The following is a 21,593-nucleotide window of genomic DNA, read 5'->3' as shown; positions in this document are numbered from 1 at the left end:
TTTAAATAAGTATATGAATGAGATGAGATAGTGGAATGTGAAGTCTCTTTCCTATTTATAGTAGTAATTATGAACCCGGAACTTCTATTTAAAGGATCAAAATGGAAAAATGGGACTTTTATTCCTGAATGAAGGAGTACTAGTTACACATTCGTCCAATCGTGGCGTATTTTAATTTCTTCACATTATTTTTTTATGAAGTGAGAAACAATAGCATTATATGGAGTTTAAAAACAACAAATGTAACCAAACGTAAAATTAAATAAGTTTGAAAATCAACCAATATGCACACAAATTTATGATACGATAAAAAAAACGGTAAACGTAAAATTAATCATTTAGTAAATAACGATCTAATAAAATGAAAAATGAAAATATATAGGGTTTAGAACAAAAAAATTGTACCAGAATCTTTGAAAATATAAATATCTATACATGTTGATTAATAAAAACTTAATGAATGAACATTAGGAATCTCCATAGCCGTGAGCGAGAGAAAGCTTGGGATATAAGTGATGATGTTGGAAAAATAAGATTTATATCGGCAAAGATGAGCATTTTTCACATAACGCTCAGTGTTTTTGGAGTAGATATATAGTTGATCATCTTTAGACTCTGAAAACAACAAGTCACCATTTGCAAACACTTTAAGCGGGAAAATAATTCCATGGATATCACTGACCGTATATGCCTTTACCCAAGAATTCGCATCCCCGTAAGTGTTCATCTGCCAGATAACAGCATGACGACCTCGTAAAATATCGCATAAACATAACCGACCATCCAAGACACATAGCCGATATTCACCATTGAAAAATAACAGGTATCCATCATCATGATCACGAGGAGGGAGAGAAAAGCTGGTACAGAGCTCAGTTTCAAGATCAAAGCAACAAACCAAGAAATTCTCCTTAGAATCAGTTGTCAACCAGTGAAGATTTCCGTTGAAAAATACTGCATTTTCCCAAAGCAGTCGAGGGTGACCTGTTGCCCCAACAATGCTTCTCCAACACCCTCCTTCTCTTCCTAGAGTGTATACATGAGCGCCGCATAAAATCTTGTATTGTCCACTTAATTTGCTCAAGCCAAATCCAAACACGTAGCTAACCGTATACTGACGAGGGAGCTTGATATATTCACTTGTAATTGGATTGCATACGCAAAGCCTGGAATCAATTACATTCCACACCAAAATCAAACCATTAGCTGAACCAACTACGACACAAAGGAGACTAGTAGTTGAATCTTTTTTGATAGGAGGAAAGCCGAAGTGGCAAAGTGGCTTGTAGGCCTCATCGCAGACAGCAAACCCTATGTCTCGATGAACGAAAGCCAAGCTTGGTTGGGGAGTATACAACATCTCAAGGTCACCCCTTTCTATCATATTGCGCCATGATTTACAAACACACTTGCACCTCATAATGCTTCTAATCGGAAGTCTTCTAAGGATCTCTCTCGTCATCTCCTCCGGAAGACTGTGCATGAACATTTTTGTTCCTCTTACCAATCTCTCTATCTATAACAAATTTGATCATTTATCTAATAAATCATCACATAACATAAACAACCAGTGAATTTAGTTGCACAAATAAATAATTTAACAAGACAATAGTTTAATTACCATCGATTCTCCTATCATTAGAGAGGGGATTAAAGTCCTCACGAGTCATGACATAAATGATTAACCAAAAAAAGACAATTTTAACAAAAAAAATATTGAGAATTGCTCGAAATTCATCAGCACCTACCTAATTAATTCTCGAACTCTGCAAAAGAATTGCTCGAATTCAGCAAACTCAGCCCTTATGACCTAATTAAGATTCGGTAGAGAGAAGAATAAGTTGGACTATTTATATGATAAATTAGACTATTAAAGTATTTATAATCCGAAACGAGTTGGGCTTTGATATATATTAAAAAGTTTAGGGGTAATTGCTTTTAAAGTAATGAACTTTCCAAGAATTACGGTTTTTTCCCAAAAACTATAAAAGGTTCGTGTAATGTCACGAACTTTATAGTCGTTGCTGTTTTCCCATGTCGGGTTTTCCGGCAGTGTAGATCGCCACGTGGACTTTTTTCTGACGTGGCAATGACATGGAAAATATATATATTTTTTTACTTCCCAAATCTAACTTAACCTAATTTCAACTTAAATTCATGAGATTACACCTTAAATTCAGATTTTAATCCCAATTTCGATTGGATCTTTTATTTTTCTAAGATTGCTTCGAATTTAGTCAATTTCTGGCAATTGCAATTCCCATTATTATACATTTTGTTTCGATTTCATCAGCACCTACGTAATTAATTCTCGAAATCTGCAAAAGAATTGCTCGAATTCAGCAAACTCAACACTTGTGACCTAATTAAGATTCGGTGGAGAGAAGAATAAGTTGGGTATTCATATGAAAAATTAGAGTATTTAAGTATTTATAATCCGAAATGGGTTGGGCTTTCATATGAAAAAGTTTATTAACCCCTTTTTAGTTAACATGTTTGTTGGGTTACTCACGCCACATGCGGACTTGACTCAAAGTAGATAATATTAAACGAATATGCAGTTCACGATTCTAATTTTAATGACATATTAGAAATAAAGTGGGGTTGTTTTTGGAATACAAAAAATATAAATGGAGCCATATTCAACTAATTTATTTTCATTTCTTTCTTTTACACAAAGTCAAATAATTTCTTAAAGTACATGACAATTCAAAATGAGACTATGAATGGCAAACAGGAGAAGTAATATAATTTGCTTCCAAATAACGAAGGTCTCCACATGAAACTAAAAGTTACAGAGGTAAAAATAAAAAAGAAAAAAAAAAGAGTAATCATGTTAAAAAAGTACTTCATCCGTCCTTTAGATGTTGTCCAATTTTGCCATTTTTGTATAACTTTTTCTTCACATTTCCTAAAACCCGCAACGAGTTAAATTTGGACAATATTTCATGGACGGAAGGAGTACTACTGAAAAGAGGTAAATAAAACATGATTAGCAGAAAAATTAATATTGATTTGTTGAAATAAATATACATATAAGATGCCAATAATAACAAAAAATTGTACCGAAATCTGTGAAAATATAGGACTTAATACATGTTATTTAATAAAAACTTAATGATTGAACATTGATAATTCTCATAGCTGTGAACGAGAGAAAGCTTGGGATATAGGTGATGATGTTTGGAAAATAAAATTCAGCTCGGCAAAGATGAGCCTTTCTCATAAGATGTTTGTTGTTTTGGGAGTAGATATATAGTCGTTCATCTCTACACTCAGTAAATAACAAGTCACCATTTGCAAAAACTCTGAGCGGTAAAATAACTTCTTGGATAGGACTGATGGTATATGCCTCTACCCAAGAATTTGCATCCCTGTAGTTGTTCATCCGCCAGATTACAACACGAAGATGATGAAAAATATCGCATAAACATAGTTGTCCCTCCAAAACACATAGCCGATATTGGCCATATATGTATAGCCAGCTTTTATCATCATATTTAATGTGATCACGGGGAGGGACAGAAAAGCTGGTCAAGAGCTCAGGATCAAAGCAACAAACCAAGTGTTTCCTCTCCCGATCACATGTCAACAAGTGAAGATTTCCATTTACAAATGCTGCATTTTCCCAAGGCACTCTAGGGTAGCCTATTGATGTTCCAATGCTTCTCCACGACCCTACTCCTGTTCCTAGAGTGTATACATGACATGACCCAAATCTATCGCTGCACAAAATCTTGTATTTCCTGCTCACGCCAAATCCAAATACACTGCTATGCATAGGTTGAACCAGTAAATAAATAATCGGTTTTTTGTGATCTATTATTTTTTCAAAGCTTCAATAGTTCAATGGTCCAGATACCTTCAACCAACAACCGTATATTGGTGTAAGTGCTCAACCATATATCCCAAATAGTGTTTTGCCACTCAAAATTTTGGAAAATGGTGACTTGATGTTCACAGAATATACTGATGATCGACTATTTATTTACTCCCAAAAACACAGAAGACATTGAAACATTTGGTCTTCTTCAACGAACTATAACATGTTATCCTCTTATCTCGAAAATGATAGATAGTACAAGAATCTATGGAAGTATTGAAAATAATAGATATATTTTGCCTAATAAAAATCTAACGTTTGAACATTATGAATCCCCATAGTTTTGAGCGAAAAAAAACTTGGGGTATAAATAACAATGTTAGAATAATAATATGTAGGTCGTTTAAGAAAATAATATTTAGTCTTAGAAGAATCTAAAGGACCTTCAGTATTTTTGTAGTTGATAAATACCGTGGCTGTACAATCCGATGCGAAGAACAAGTCATCATTTGCCAAAACTTTGAGCAGTCCATATCCAGTTCATCCTTTGAAGGACGTATATACATTACCCTAAGTATAATCATCTCCATAGTTGTCCATCCATCAAATAACAACAAGAGTATTATCATTCCCTACAATATTGCAAAAATATAGCTGTCCCTCCATAACACATAGCCGATAATTGTCATATTTGCTGCCATTATAATCCGGAAGAGAAAATTTAGTAAATAGCTCTGTTTCAAGGTCGAAGCAACTAACAAAGTCCGAATCATATCCTAACCAATGAACATTTCCGTTAAAAAATACAGCATAATCTCCCGGTGCTCTAAGGTGAGAACACAACAACTACGGAATATTTCCTCGTAATCATATCGAAACAAGCCTTTCATATACGCAGTGTAACATCGAGGCACTATAATGCTTTTATTGCCTCGTGGTGGTGCTGCTGCGATGCTTTTCCACGACCCTTCTTCTCCTAGAGTGTATACATAATACGACCTAATTTGATCGCTACATACAATCTTATATTTCCCGGTTAATTTGCTCACTCCAAATCCAAAAGTGCAACTGTGTGTGCACAAAGGCAGATGAGGAAGCTCGACATACTAACGAATCAATGGATTAAATATGAATAAAGTATTAGCGCATCCATCCCTCAACAAAATCAAACCATTAGCCGAATCAATTACGGATTACATATGAATAAAGTATTAGCGCATCCATCCCTCAACAAAATCAAACCATTAGCATAATCAATTACAACACGACTGTGGGCATGATGGAAAGGAGGCAAGTTAAACCAGAAAAGTGGCTCATAATCCTCATCGCACACTGCGAAACCCTTCTCCCGGTTAACGAAAGCTAGGCAGGGTTCCGGAGTATAAGACCTCTTAAAGTCACCCCCTCCATCAGATTACACCTTGATTTGCAAACTCACTTGCACCTTATAATGCTTCTAATCGAAAGTTTTCTGAGGATCTCTCTCGTCATCTGTTGCGGAAGATTTGTCAACAAACCTTTGTTCTGCAACAGTCTTTTACTTCTTCTTAGTGCAGTAAGAGGGTTTCTAGTGATCTTCATCGGTACCAATCTATATACATTAATTTAGGGGAGTGATCAATTGCTAAAGTCATTAGATTAGAATCTAGTGGCTGAAATAATGTCACATGGATTGTATTTTTAAGTAAGAAAATTAAGAAATAAAATTAGAGGGTATTAATGTCAATTCCCTCTCATTAAAATCATCTTAAAACTTTAAATTTACGTAACTCTCTCGATTTAAATTATTTTTTCGCAAAAAATATATCAAATTAAAGATAATTTTATAAGGATTCCAACGAGATATCATTTGCATATGTTCCGACGACATTCGGATGTTGAAATTTGATATTATTTTAGTTTTCGTAAAGGTTGATAACCAGATTTTTATCAACAAATACATCAAAAAATTTCAATAAAACCTTGTAAATATCTCAATAAAACCATGTAAAGATATTTTCTTGTACTAGTGTTGATATTCTTATGTCATATTGATGATCTTTGTAATACACTATATTGATATAAAAAACATTCACGAAAATTATCATATAATAACATAATGACGATATTACCCTTTTGTTGATATTTTGTCTACTATTTATTGAGATTCGTAAGATTTAATCTCATCCACTCATTTTAAAATCTAAGGGTGGAGATTTGGTCTTGATTTTAGATTATGGTGTTATAAGCATTAGAATATGACCCCATTAATTTATTTACATAAATTAGAACATAGGAAGAAGGCAAATAAACAAATTTAACAACAACAATAAATTGTCAATTTACATAATCAATAGCACATAAACAAAACAGCCATAATTCAAATTAATTACAGAATTCACCAAATAATTTAACAACCAAGAATAAGTTTGATATTTAAATCTAACAATTGTTAAATTCAAGAGCAAATACACATGCACCATCTCCTTTATCTTCATATCAAAAAACTATTTACAATCCATCAATTCATCAGCAATTGCCTAATTAATTTTCGAAATTTAAACTCTCATTGCAAAAATAATTGGTAGAATTCAGCAAAGCATTACCTACCTAATTATATTTCGAATAGTTGCAAAGGGAAGACAGGGGAAAGGTTAGGGTTTTAAAGATGAATAAGCTATTTAGTATTTATATTCTTAAATTGTTGGGCCTCTAAATCATCAAATTTAGTAGCCCAATTTTAGTTTCAGGTTGTGAAATTTGCACATCATTTTAAATTTCTCATGATTTTATAGATCAATTTTAAAATTTGCAAGAATAAACTAGATTCTTGCTCAAATGGTATTTCCCTTTATTAAATTTAATTAGCTTTTTGAACTAAATATCGATGGGTTTAATCAATTAAGCAGTTTAAATTAACTATGGTAAGTTATTAAGAATAATTCAATTCATACCTTTTCATTTTATTTAACATAGTGTTCTGGAACACAAACAAAAAGCCACATTAGAAATTGTAGGTAAACACAACGCCAAATCGAATGCTGATTTAATTGGAGGTTAACAGAAAACAATGGTTAAATAACAGATGATTAAAAACCGAAAAATTAATCATTTTATAAATAAGGATTCAATGAAATAAAAATTTAAAATATGTAACACCACTATTGGAACAAAAAAAGTACAAGAATCTATGAAATTATAGGAACCTACATATATATGTTTCCCTAATAAAAATATAATGACTGAACATTGTGAAAACCCATATTTTTGAGCAAGAGAAAGCTTGGGATATAACTGACTACGTTGGAAGAATGAAAAGGAGATCGGCAAAGAATACCATATCTCACAAGATTCCTAGTGTTCCTTGAATAGGTAAATAGTTTAAAATAATCTCTTTTAACCGTAAACAACAAGTCACCATTTTCAAAAACTTTTAGCGGAAAAATAATATCATGGATATCTGGTCGGTTGACCATAAATGTCTTTACCCAAGAATTCGCATCCCCATAGTTGTTCAACCACCAGATAACAACACTGCCACTTGCTGAAATGTCGCATAAACATAGTCGACCATCCAAAACACATAACCGATATTCTCTATTCTTATATAAAAAATATTTAAGATGGTCACCATAATTACGAGGAAGAGAAAAACTGGTAAAGAGTTCGGTTTCAAGATCAAAGCAACAAATTAGGAAATTCCCATTCACATTATCACATGTCAACCAGTGAAGATTTCCGTTAAGAAATACAGCTTTATCCTGAAGGGGTCTAGGGTGTCCTATCGCCGCTCCAATTCTTCTCCACGACCCTCCTCCTTTTCCTAGAGTGTACACATGACAAGACGTATAATAATTACCACATAAAATCTTGTACTGCCCACTTAATCTGCTAACTCCAAATCCGAAAACGCTGCCTTGTGTAGGCAGCATAGGAAGCTCAATATATTCACCAGTAATTGGATTGCATACAAAAAGAATTTCATTACATCTACTCGATCCATCCCACGCCAAAAGCAAACCATTAGCTGAACCAACTACTGTGCGATAGCAACCGAGGGTTGTGACTTCAATTTGAGGAGGGAAGTTGAACCGGCGAAGTGGTTTGCAAGCCTCGTCGCAGACAGCGTACCCCTTGGATCGATGCACGAAAGCAAAGCCTGGTTTCGGATTATACGACATTGCAAAGTCACTCCCTTTTATCAGATTATGCCATGATTCACAAACATGCGTGCACGTTATAATGCTTCTAATCGGGAGTCTTCTCAAGATCTCTATCATCATCTCTTGCGGTAGATTTGTCAATATATCTTTCTTTTGCATCAATCTTTTACTTCTTCTGAGAGCAATTGGGGCGCTTTTATTCATCATTCGAGGCTTAATGATCTTCATCAATAACAATTCTTCTGATTCTATTTATAACAACCAATTAGTCCTATTTCGAACGGGAAACTGTGTCAGTATATTTGTTTTTTCTTACCAATTTATATCTTTAACAAAACGAACAGCTTTATCTAAAGAAATTTGCATATTCATCTAATGAATCTAATTAATATTCGGTCGAAATTCAAATAATTGATTAATTCGACATGGGATAGGCTATGGTGAAAAGCATGAGTTGGGCTTTCATATATAAAAAAAAAAAACCAAAATGAGTTGGGCTTTCATAGGAAAAAATTAATTAGCTCAATTTTAGTTTAGTCTCATTAAGTGACACGTCGGTCAGATCGTGGTCCATTTTATTTTCTTTGGACTAATTTTCAATTATCAATTATTTTTATGAAATGAGAAACAATAGCATTATATGAAGTTTAAGTTTAAAAATAACAAATGTACAGTTTATTTACAACCAAACATAAAATAAGTTTCAAAATCAACCAACGTGCACACAAATATTGATTAGGATTCATATTCATTTTTGGAATATCACAAGTTAAATTAAATGAGTCATTTCCTTTTTTGTCACACTCTCTTTTACTTTACTTCATCTATTACTTTATTCTCCTTCATTTAACGAACAAAATCGATATTTTCTTAAATTCCATGCTAAAATAAAATGTCTCACTTGGTGATAGAACTTGGTGATAGAAGGAGGGGTATGTTTTTGGTTCTCTACTATAAATAGAGTAACATTTTTGGCATAGTTCTTAGCCAGAAAAAGCTTAGGATATAAAAGACAGTGATGGAAAATTAATAAGGCCAGGACATGGGCGAAGAAGACTATATCTCACAACACACTCCATGCACGGTAATTTAATTACTCCCTCCGTCCCCAATTAATTGACACCCTTACTTTTTACTACTTTTGTTAATATACCCCACATTTCATACATATTTTATTATAAAATTGATACTATATAAAAGTAAGATACACATTCCATTAAGTGTATAAGAAATTGTAGGTAACACACCGCCCAAAATCATATACTCCCTCCGTCCAGCTTTAGTAGTCCCGGTTGAGTCGGGCACATGTTTTAAGAAAGTATTTGAGCGTATAATAAATAAATATTGTAGTGGATGTTGAGACCCACTTTTAATTGATTGTATAATAAATAAATGTTGTAGTTGATGTTGGGACTCACTTTTAACACTTTTTTTATTTACTTTGTACAATTTTTTATTAGTTTATCTCAACCAGGACTCCTAAGGCGGGATAGAGGAGTAATGATTTATTTGGAGGTTTATCTTTCTATATACAGTACTATAATCCACTTGAATGTACTATAATACACTATCAAATTTCGAAAGTATGAAAAAATGGTAAATAACAGATGATTAGCAGAAAAATTAAACACTAAAGTAAATAACGATCTAATGAAATGAAATAAAAATTATAAATAAGGTTTAGAACAAAAAATTGTACCAGAATCTTTGAAAATATAAATATCTATACATGTTGATTAACAAACACTTAACGATTGAACATTAGGAATCCCCATAGCTGTGAGCGAGAGAAAGCTTGGGATATAAGTGATGATGTTGGATAAATAAGATTTATTATATCGGCAAAGACAAGCTTTTTTCACATGAAGCTCGGTGTTTTCGGAGTAGATATATAGTTGATCATTTGTAGACTTGGAAAACAACAAGCCACCATTTGCAAAAACTTTGAGCGGGAAAATAATTTCATGGATATCACTGACCGTGTATGCCTTTACCCAAGAATTCGCATCTCCGTAGGTGTCCATCTTCCAGATAACAACATGACCACGTTGTAAAATATCGCAGAAACATAACCGACCATCCAAGACACATAGCCGAGATTTTCTATTCAAATATAACCAGTATCCATCATCATAATTAATGTGATCGCGAGGAGGAAGAAAAAAGCTGGTAAACAGCTCAATTTCAAGATCAAAACAACAAACCAAGGGGATTCTATTCTCCTTAGAATTAAATGTCAACCAGTGAAGATTTCCATTGAAAAATACTGCATTTGCCCAGGGCAGTCGAGGGCAGCCTATTGCCCCAACAATGCTTCTCCAACACCCTCCTCTTCCTAGAGTGTATACATGAGAGCCACGTAAAATCTTGTATTGTCCACTTAATTTGCTCACGCCAAATCCAAATACAAAGCTAACCGAAGGCTGAAGAGGGAGCTTGATATATTCACTTGTAATTGGATTGCATACGCAAAGCCTAGCGTCAATTACATTCCACACCAAAATCAAACCATTAGCTGAACCAACTACGACACTAAGGCTACTAGTAGTTGAATCTTTTTTGAGAGGAGGAAAGCCGAAGTGGCAAAGTGGCTTGTAGGCCTCATCGCAGACTGCAAACCCTATGTCTCGATGAACGAAAGCCAGGCCTGGTTGCGGAGCCCACAACATCTCAAAGTCGCCACCTTTTATTAAATTGCGCCATGATTTACAAACACACTTGCACCTCATAATGCATCTAATCGGAAGTCTTCTAATGATCTCTATCGTCATATCTTGCGGTAGATTTGTCAACAAATCTGGCTTCTGCAGCAATCTTTTTTTCCTTCTGAGGGCAGTAGTGGAGATCTTCGTCAATCTACATCTATAACAAAAAATTGAAAATAAATTTAATCATTTATCTAATGAATCAACGCATAACATAAACAACCAGTCAATTTAGTTGCACAAATAAACAGATTAACAACAAGACATAAATGAAGAACCAAAAAAAAGACTATTTTAACCAAAAAAAAAAAAAACTGCTCGAAATTCATCAGAGCACCTACCTAATTAATTCTGGAAATCTGCAAAAGAATTGATCGAATTTAGCAAACTTAGCACTCATGACCTAATTAAGATTCGGTAGAGAGAAGAATAAGTTGGGTAATTGAGTAACTCATATGATAAATTAGACTATTTAAGTATTTATAATCCGAAACGAGTTGGGCTTTGATTATTGCCAAAAAAAATGAAACTTCTACTTGATTATCGTGTTGGTACTCCCTTCGTTCACAATTTATATTTGTAATCTCTAAATATTTATAATTGTAATCTTTAAATATTTTTTTTATTTATTACTACTATTTAAAAGTGATTTTAGATGTAGTAATACATTAGTTATTTTCATTTTCTTTTTCAAGTGAATCTCCCTCTTAGAGAAGTTTAATTCTAGAAAATCATCGGTGCACTTGGAAAAATCACAAAATCACAAAAATAGTGAAATTTACTGTAAGTAGAATTAGTCAAAGTTTGTTTCTTTTATTTAGAATATCCGTTTCTATCTTGCAGATTTAGGTGATTTAGTATTTGTTACCAGTTGAGATATTATAGGATTCCTTTAGCTAAAATATTATGTAATTGTTGATATTTATTTCATCTTCCAAATTACATAGGATTAGGTTTTTCTTCATCTCATTTTCTCTAATGTGCTATTTTTATTAATAATGAGTGGAGATTTATAGACAACTAGTATCAACCCCCGTGCATTGCACGACCCATTGAATTTTATTTACATAAAATTAAAAGGCCAATTAAATAAATAAAATTATAAAAGATAAAATTATACAAGATTTATAAATTACAAATAAAATTATAAAATTTTATAAAAGTAAATAATATTTATAAAATAAAAAATAAATAGAGACAAACATAAAAATTAAATAAATAATATCATTAACAATGTTAAAGACTTTATTGATCATGTAATCGAAACACAAACAGTAACTAACCCGTGTTTAATCTATTATCAATCCAACCTCCCATAAAGGTGAACTCAACAATATAAAAGAATATTTTTCAAATAATGAACACATTTGAAGTCTTTAGAGAATATTAAACCTTGAAAGACAACATAAGCAGCATACATCTTTAAGAATCTTATTATTCTACCCTTTCAACAACATAAAAATTTTGGTCTTTTGGTTTTAAGATGATTTCCCCAATGGTTCTTTATTCCAAAAGAAATGCATCCCATAAGAACAAAGAACTTATGCATGGCATCGTATGCAAAACAATATACATAAATTATATTAACACAACTTTAGATAAATCAACAAAAACAAAATGTTGGAACACAAAAGAAAAAAAAACAATTTAATCTATATAAATTGAGAATTGTCATGTGTAATAATCTTTCCAGAGTCAACAATTGCTCGAATAATATCTATAAAAAATAGAAGCAACAACAATGTTAAAAAATAAATAATGATATTATAATTTAGAGATATTTATAAAGTGCCAAACAGTGCATCCTTTTTAAGACAATGTTAATACACAAATAATAATAACAATAATAAATATTAATACAATTGCAACAGTAGTACTAAAATGGGGAGTACTAAAGAGTGGCTCTTCATCAGTTTTTTTATCTGCTTGATTAGATCATTTGTTTTAAATGTATACATAAATCTTGAAAACTTGGAGTCGTTGACTTCAGATATCCGTGTTCTAGAGCACATAGTAATTGCGAATTCATGATCTGCTTGATTAGATCAATTGTTTTAAACATGATTTGAATCCTAGTGCCCTACATGGAAAAAAATAAACAATTAATAGTTTTAGATAAATAGCTAAAAAATGCAATAAGATAAAAAACGAAACACATACCACACGGTCGTGGAAAATACATTCCAATGAGATTACATTGGAGTTGTCTCCACGTTGAATGAATTCATAAACACATACGAACCGCATCGAATGACTGACAAAATATTGCACCATACCGCATCAAATTCTTATTTTTGCAGAATATTTTGATGCACTGAGGAAAGGTAAGAAAGAAAGTGAATTATAATCTTGCCCATGCTACATACTTATAGAACAATATTGAAGAGTCCTACTATTTTGGATGTTACAAACCCTATGAAATTATTATCATAAATGTAAATATTACCTATAAATATAAGTTTGTAACGATTGTAAATCATTTAGTATTATTCAATTGAAAACCGTCCATTGGCACAATCATAAAAGCTTTAAATTAAAATTCAATATTTGATTACTTTTGGAATTATAACATAAAACGTCATCTACCGAATTTGATAATTATTAGTAAAATATTCCCATATCAATTTAAGCTAGTAACGGTAATAACCTTTTTTTTTTTAAATAGAGTGTAACTGTATTGACTAATTATGTTTAAATTATGCTTAAAATTTATAAATATTCAAATTTATACCCAAAATTTATAAATGTTCAAATTTATACCCAGATTTCATAAATATTCAAATTAAGGCCAAAACTCGTTTTTTATATATGTATAGATTCTAACGCAAGAAATATGGATTAACATACTTGGAAGATGACTTTTTAACGTCGTATATTCCGAAACCATGCCTGGCTTTCGGACATGAAGACACGGGATATGATGTCTGCGACCATGCATGCGAGCCATTTTTCCGATTCTGCTTGGCTCAGAAATCCAAATAATTGCTTGACTCAGCATGGGTAGGCTATGGTGAAAAGAATGAGTTGGGCTTTCATATGAAAAAATTATTTAGCCCAATTTCACTTCAGCCTCAATCATACAATTACTCCTATGTCCGCGAATAAGAATCTCATTTCTTTCCAGCAACGGTTTTAAGAAATATTTAGAAAAGTGGATGAAAAAAATTAGTGGAATATAGGTCTCACATGTATATATTAGTCTTAAGAGAGTATGTGAGTGAGATAAGTTAGTGGAATGTGGGATCTCTTTACTATTTATTTATAGTAGTAGTAATTATAAACCAGAACTACAATTTGCGGACGGATCAAAATGGAAAAGCAGGACTTCTTTTCCTGGACGAAGGAAGTACTAGTTACACATTCGTCCGATCGTGGTGTATTTTATTTTCTTCACATTAATTTTTTTATGAAATGAGAAACAATAGCATTATATGGAATTTAAAAACAACAAATATAACCAAACGTAAAATTAAGTAAGTTTCAAAATCCACCAATATGCACACAAATGTATGATACGATGAAAAAAAGGTAAACGTAAAATTAATCATTTAGTAAATAACGATCTAATAAAATGAAAAATTAAAATATATAAGGTTTAGAACAAAAAATTGTACCAGAATCTTTAAAAATATAAATATCTATACATGTTGCTTAATAAAAACTTAATGATTGAACATTAGGAATCCCCATAGCCGTGAGCGAGAGAAAGCTTGGGATATAAGTGATGATGTTGGATAAATAAGATTTATATAGGCGAAGATGAGCATTATTCACAAAACGCTCGGTGTTTTTGGAGTAGATATATAGTTGATCATTTGTAGACTTGGAAAACAACAAGTCACCATTTGCAAACACTTTAAGCGGGAAAATAATTCCATGGATATCACTGACAGTATATGCCTTTACCCAAGAATTCGCATCCCCGTAGGTGTTCATCTGCCATATAACAACATTACGACGTCGTAAAATATCGCATAAACATAACCGACCATCCAAGACACATAGCCGATATTCGCCATTCAAAAATAACAGGTATCCATTATCATGATCACGAGGAGGGAGAGAATAGCTGGTACAGAGCTCGGTTTCTAGATCAAAGCAACAAACCAAGAAATTCTCCTTAGAATCAGTTGTCAACCAGTGAAGATTTCCGTTGAATAATACTGCATTTTCCCAAAGCAGTCTAGGGTGGCCTGTTGCCCCAACAATGCTTCTCCAACACCCTCCTTCTCTTCCTAGAGTATATACATGAGCGCCACATAAAATCTTGTATTGTCCACTTAATTTGCTCACGCCAAATCCAAATACGTATCTACCCGTAGACTGACGAGGGAGCTTGATATATTCACTTGTAATTGGATTGCATACGCAAAACCTGGAATCAATTACATTCCACACCAAAATCAGACCATTAGCTGAACCAACTACGACACAAAGGCGACTATTAGTTGAAACTTTTTTGAGAGGAGGAAAGCCGAAGTGGCAAAGTGGCTTGTAGGCCTCATCGCAGACAGCAAACCCTATGTCTCGATGAACGAAAGCCAAGCTTGGTTGGGGAGTATACAACATCTGAAGGTCACCCCTTTCTATCATATTGCGCCATGATTTACAAACACACTTGCACCTCATAATGCTTCTAATCGGAAGTCTTCTAAGGATCTCTCTCGTCATCTCCTCCGGAAGACTGTGCATGAACATTTTTGTTCCTCTTACCAATCTCTCTATCTATAACAAATTTGATCATTTACCTAATAAATCATCACATAACATAAACAACCAGTGAATTTAGTTGCACAAATAAATAAGTTAACAAGACAATAGTTTAATTACCATCGATTCTCCTTTCATTAGAGAGGGGATTAAAGTCCTCACGAGTCATGACATAAATGATTAACCAAAAAAAGACAATTTTAACAAAAAAAAATATTGAGAATTGCTCGAAATTCATCCGCACCTACCTAATTAATTCTCGAAATCTGCAAAAGAATTGCTCGAATTCAGCAAACTCAGCCCTTATGACCTAATTAAGATTCGGTAGAGAGAAGAATAAGTTGGACTATTTATATGATAAATTAGACTATTAAAGTATTTATAATCCGAAACGAGTTGGGCTTTGATATATATTAAAAAGTTTAGGAGTAATTGCTTTTAAAGTCATGAACTTTCCAATAATTAATGTTTTTTCCCAAAAACTTTATAAGGTTCGTGTAATGTCACGAACTATATAGTCGTTGCCATTTTCCCATGTCGGGTTTTCTGGTAGTGTAGGTCGCCACGTGGACTAATTTTCTGACGTGGCATTGACATGGAAAATATATTTTTTTTTTTACTTCCCAAATCTAACTTAACCTAATTTCTAACTTAAATTCATGAGATTACACCTTAAATTCAGATTTTAATCCCAATTTCGATTGGATCTTTTATTTTTCTAAGATTGCTTCGAATTTAGTCAATTTCTGGCAATTGCAATTCCCGTTATTATACATTTTGTTTCGATTTCATCAGCACCTACGTAATTAATTCTCGAAATCTGCAAAAGAATTGCTCGAATTCAGCAAACTCAACACTTGTGACCTAATTAAGATTCGGTGGAGAGAAGAATAAGTTGGGTATTCATAAGAAAATTTCTCGAATTCAGCAAACTCAACACTTGTGACCTAATCTCCACATGAAACTAAAAGTTACAGAGGTAAAAGAAAAAGAAAAAAAAAAGAGTAATCATGTTAAAAAAGTACTTCATCCGTCCATTAAATGTTGTCCAATTTTGCCATTTTGGTATCACTTTTTCTTCACATTTTTAAAACCCGCACCGAGTTAAATTTGGACAATATTTCATGGACGGAAGGAGTATTACTGAAAAGTTGTAAATAAAACATGATTAGCAGAAAAATTAATATTGATTTGTTGAAATAAATATACATATAAGATGCCTATAATAACAAAAAATTGTACCGAAATCTGTGAAAATATAGGAATTAATACATGTTATTTAATAAAAACTTAATGATCAAACATTGCTAATTCCCATAGCTGTGAACGAGAGAAAGCTTGGGATATAGGTGATGATGTTAGAAAAATAAGATTTAGCTCGGCATTGGAGGTTAACAGAAAAAATGGTTAGGTAACAGATGACTAACAGAAAAAATAAACATTTTATAAATAAGGATCCAATGAAATACAAATTAAAAACATGTAACACCACTATTGGAACAAAAGAAGGTACAAGAATCTATGAAATTATAAGAACCTACATATATATGTTTGCCTAATAAAAATATAATGACTGAACATTGTAAATCCCCATTTTTGTGAGAGAGAGAAAGCTTGGGGTATAACTGATAATGTTGGAAGAATAAAATGTATATCGGCGAAGAATACCATATCTCACAAGATTCCTAGTGTTACTGGAATAGGTAAAAAGTTTATTATCTGTTTTCGCCGTAAACAACAAGTCACCATCTGCAAAAACTTTAAGCGGAAAAACAACATCACGGATATCTGGTCGGTTGACAATAAATGCCTTTACCCAAGAATTTGCATCTCCATAGCTGTTCATCCACCAGATAACAACACTACCACTTACTAAAATGTCGCATAAACATAGTCGACCTTCCAAAACACATAACCGATATTCACCATGCGTATACACAAAATAACTAAGTTGGCCAACATAATTACGAGGAGGAAGAGAAAAACTGGTAAACAGTTCGGTTTCAAGATCAAAGCAACATACCAAGGGATTCCCCTCGACATTATCACATGTCAACCAGTGAAGATTTCCGTTAAGAAATGCAGCATTATCCTGAGGGAGTTTAGGGTGTCCTATCGCCGCTCCAACGCTTCTCCACGACCCTCCTCCTTGTCCTAGAGTGTACACATGACAAGACCTATAGTAATTACAACATAAAATCTTGTATTGCCCACTTAATCTGCTAACTCCAAATCCGAATACGCTGCCTTGCAAATGCAGACTAGGAAGCTCAATATATTCACCAGTAATTGGATTGCATACGAAAAGAATTTCGTTACATCTACTCGATCCATCCCACACCAAAAGCAAACCATTAATTGAACCAACTACTGCGCGATAGCAACCGAGGGTTTTAGCTTCAATTTGAGGAGGGAAGTTGAACCGGCGAAGTGGCTTGCAAGCCTCGTCGCAGACAGCGTACCCCTTGGTTCGATGCACGAAAGCGAAGCCTGGTTTCACAGTATACGACGTTGCAAAGTCACTCCCTTCTATCAGATCACACCATGATTTACAAACACGCGTGCACGTTATAATGTTACTAATAGAGAGTCTTTGCAAGATCTCTATCGTAATCTCTTGCGGTAGATTTGTCAAGAAATCTTTCTTCTGCATCAACCTTTTACTTCTTCTGAGAGCAATAGGGGCGCTTTGATTCATCATTCGACAATCAGACTTAATGGCCTTCATGATCAATAAGAAGAAATAAGAAAAAAGTTATTCTTCTAATTGTATTTATAACTACCGATTAGTCCTATTTCGATTGGGAAACGGTGTAAGAACAAATGTTTCCTATTACCGATCGATATTTATAACTAATAGAAACAAGTTTGCTAATTTATATGATGAATCTAATTAAAATTTGGTTTGAATCTAAATAATTGTTAATTCGGCATGGGGTAGGGTGAAGAATGAGTTGGGCTTTAATATGAAAACAGAGGCAATTTAGGTAATTAGGATCCAATGGGCTTTCATGCAAAATATTAATTAGCCCAATTTAGTAAGACATCAGACCATCTCCAACTATTTACATCAAACTCAAACTCATTTTTGAGTGTACGTCACACCAAAAAGTAGTTTATTCCAACTATTTACATTAATTTCAAAATTTACACCATTTTTGAGTTTTTGTTTCACAAAATTTTTGCAGTAACACCATATTTGGCATTGTTTCAAAAAAAATATATAAAAAATAGGTTTGAGTTTAGTGTATGGTTGGAGAATATTTCTACACCAAAACTCATTTTTGGAATATGATTGGAGATGGTCTTAGCAAAGCCCAATGCTTCTCTTTTTATAAAATGGTTATTGTTATATTGAGTTCATAAATTATATGCACACAAATATATTCTGTTCCCATTAGGCATTTATATTATCTAGATAACATTTTTTCAGTTCGCTCAATGCTAAATAACCTATTCATACATAAATTTAAAAAATGAGAAATAAATAGTTTAGATATACCAAAATACCCCTTAATACAAAAAAGTAAAAGAAGGGAAAAACTGTCTAAAAATAATGAAACAATACATCAAGTGATCAATTAAAATTTTGTCAAAGTGCCTCTCTGCCCTCTCATATGTCATTTTCGCAATCACCTTTAATATTTAAATTATTAAATAATTGGGCTTCAAAATCAACAAAAGATTGCTGCAACTCTACGGCAACTCAATCTGATTCAGTCTTACTGATTGCTGCTCCGGAAAAGATTGGTTATAATATTTATAAGAATTACGAATTTGTTTTTATAATTGTATGCCACGATTAAGACTGGCATGGGTAATTCGCTCATAAAGTTTATGATTTTATAGACCATTTTTAAAATTTCATGGAAAAAAAAAGATTTTGGCATTGCCCCTTTATTAAACTAGTTTACTTTTTGAACTAAATACTGATAGGTTTATTTGATTAAATAGTTTAAATTAATTAAAGATTAATTAAGAATAACTTTATTCATACTTTATTACTCTAACTCTGTTTCATTTGATGAATTTGTTTTCCAAATTATTGATGATTCTAATGTTATTTGGAAAAATATCTTGATAGTATATACACCCTGGTTTCAACAATAGTGGCGTCATTTTATCATTTCTTCACTTTTACTTTACTTCTCTCTTGCTTTATCCATATTTTTTTGGTTTGAATTCGTGACCTCAAGGTCACCATAGCTCAGCACTGTCACGCTGCGACCCGTTGGTTCTTCCTTACTTTATTCTTTTTTCATCTCTCTATCTTTTTATTTCTTACTTTATTTTTTCTTTACATAACTCATTTAACACAATTTCTTTTAAATTGTGTACCGAAAAGAAGCGTCTCCACTACCATGGTACAGAGGGAATAGTATTCATGAGAAAAAATTTAGATACAATTTCTAATGACGTGTCTTTTTTTAAAAATATGGATACTCTGTCGAATATTTATACAAGAAACTACGTTCATTGCCTTTTTGAACCAAATCTTGCATATATATAATGATTTTATTGGAGGTTCACTTAAAAATATGGTTAAATAACATGTGATTAACATAAAATTTAATCATTTTACGAATAAGGATATATTGAAATAAAAATTAATAGTATTATAATATAACGTCACTGTCACAACTAAAAATATTACAAGAATATAATAAACTCCTCCCGCATTAGGAGTAACACTTTGACCGAACACGAGTTTTAAGAAATTTAAAGAAAAGTTGGTTGAAAAAGTTAGTGGAATGTGGGACCCACTTTTTATATTGGTTTTATAATAAAATATGAGTGAAATGAGTTAGTGAAATGTAGGACCTACTTACCATTTATGATAAAAATGAAGTGATACTCTTAATTGGGGACGGACCAATATGAAAATTAGTAACACTTATTCGGGGACGACGGAGGGAGTATATGTTTTCCTAATAAAAACGTAACGTCTAAACATTGTGAATCCTCATATTTTTGAGCGAGAGAAAGCTTGGGATATTACAGACGATGTTGGAAGAATAAAAGGGAGATCGGTGAAGAAGACCACATCTCACAATACGCCTAGTGTTCACAGAGTAGGTAAATAGTTTGTTATATATATTCACCGTAAACAACAAGTCACCATTTGCAGAAACTTTGAGTGGAAAAACAACTTCACAAATATCTGGTCGGATAACAAATGCATTTACCCAAGAATTTGCATCCCCGTAGTTGTTCATCCTCTAGATTATAATAAAACGAGTTACTACCTCTGTCCCTGAAAATTTGATACATATTGCCATTTTGGTCCGTCCCTAAAAATTTGATACACTTCACTTTTACCATTTTTGGTAGTGGACCCCATATTCCACTAACTCATTCCTACTCACATTTTATTATAAAACTAATACTCCCTCCGTCCGCGAATAGGAGTCCCGGTTGGCGATTTTCATCTGTCCGCCATTAGGAGTCCCGGTTAGACATTTTATCTTGGGAGTATAAAAAATGATCTCATTGTTCCCTTAATTTAGAAGCTGCAATTAATTTTAATCCACTTTGATTGCAATTTCTCACTCTCTCTCTTGATGTTAGATTTCATTATTCCAAAGAATAAAGCAAATAATAATATAAATGGGTCCCACATTCCACTATCACACACTTTAATTATTACACTCAAACTTTTCTTAAAACTCACACCCAACTCAACCGGGACTCCTATTCGCGGACGGAGGGAGTACTTTAAAAGTAGGACCCACATCCCACCAACATTTTCAACTCACTTTCCATTACATTTCTTAAAACCCGTGTCGGATCAAAGTGTAGCAAATTTTGAGGGACGGAGGTAGTACTATAATATCACATAAACATAGCCGACTCTCCAAAACACATAACCGATATTCCCCATTCATATATAATAGATATCTATGATTATTACTATAATAACGAGGAGGTAGGGAATAACTGGTGAATAATTCAGTTTCAAGATCAAAGCAACAAATCAAGGGATTTCCCTCCGGATCAGATGTCAACCAGTGAGGATTTCCATTCAGAAATACAGCATTTTCCCGGGGAAATCTAGGGCGGCCTATTGCCGCTCCAATGCTTCTCCACGACCCTCCTCCTCTTCCTAGAATGTATACGTAACACGATGCACAATAATCGCCACATAAAATCTTGTACTGCCCACTTAATTTGCTAACTCCAAATCCATATACGCAGCAATGTGTAGGCCGACAT

The 21,593-nt window shown here is 33.0% G+C and overlaps 1 protein-coding gene across 1 annotated transcript; it reads right to left on the bottom strand.

The window, feature by feature from the left end:
* Window positions 1-442: 442 nt before the first annotated feature.
* Window positions 443-1,489, bottom strand: LOC125195484 (putative F-box protein At1g33530). The gene has a single exon (XM_048093629.1). It carries the CDS (start codon window positions 1,487-1,489, stop codon window positions 443-445), a length of 1,047 nt encoding a protein of 348 aa, XP_047949586.1.
* Window positions 1,490-21,593: the final 20,104 nt, after the last annotated feature.

The sequence above is a fragment of the Salvia hispanica genome, chromosome 6 (assembly GCF_023119035.1).
Source record: "Salvia hispanica cultivar TCC Black 2014 chromosome 6, UniMelb_Shisp_WGS_1.0, whole genome shotgun sequence".
Classification (NCBI taxonomy): domain Eukaryota; kingdom Viridiplantae; phylum Streptophyta; class Magnoliopsida; order Lamiales; family Lamiaceae; genus Salvia; species Salvia hispanica.
The sequence above is the reverse complement of the archived record's forward strand: the minus strand, read 5'-3'. Positions and strand labels throughout refer to the sequence as shown.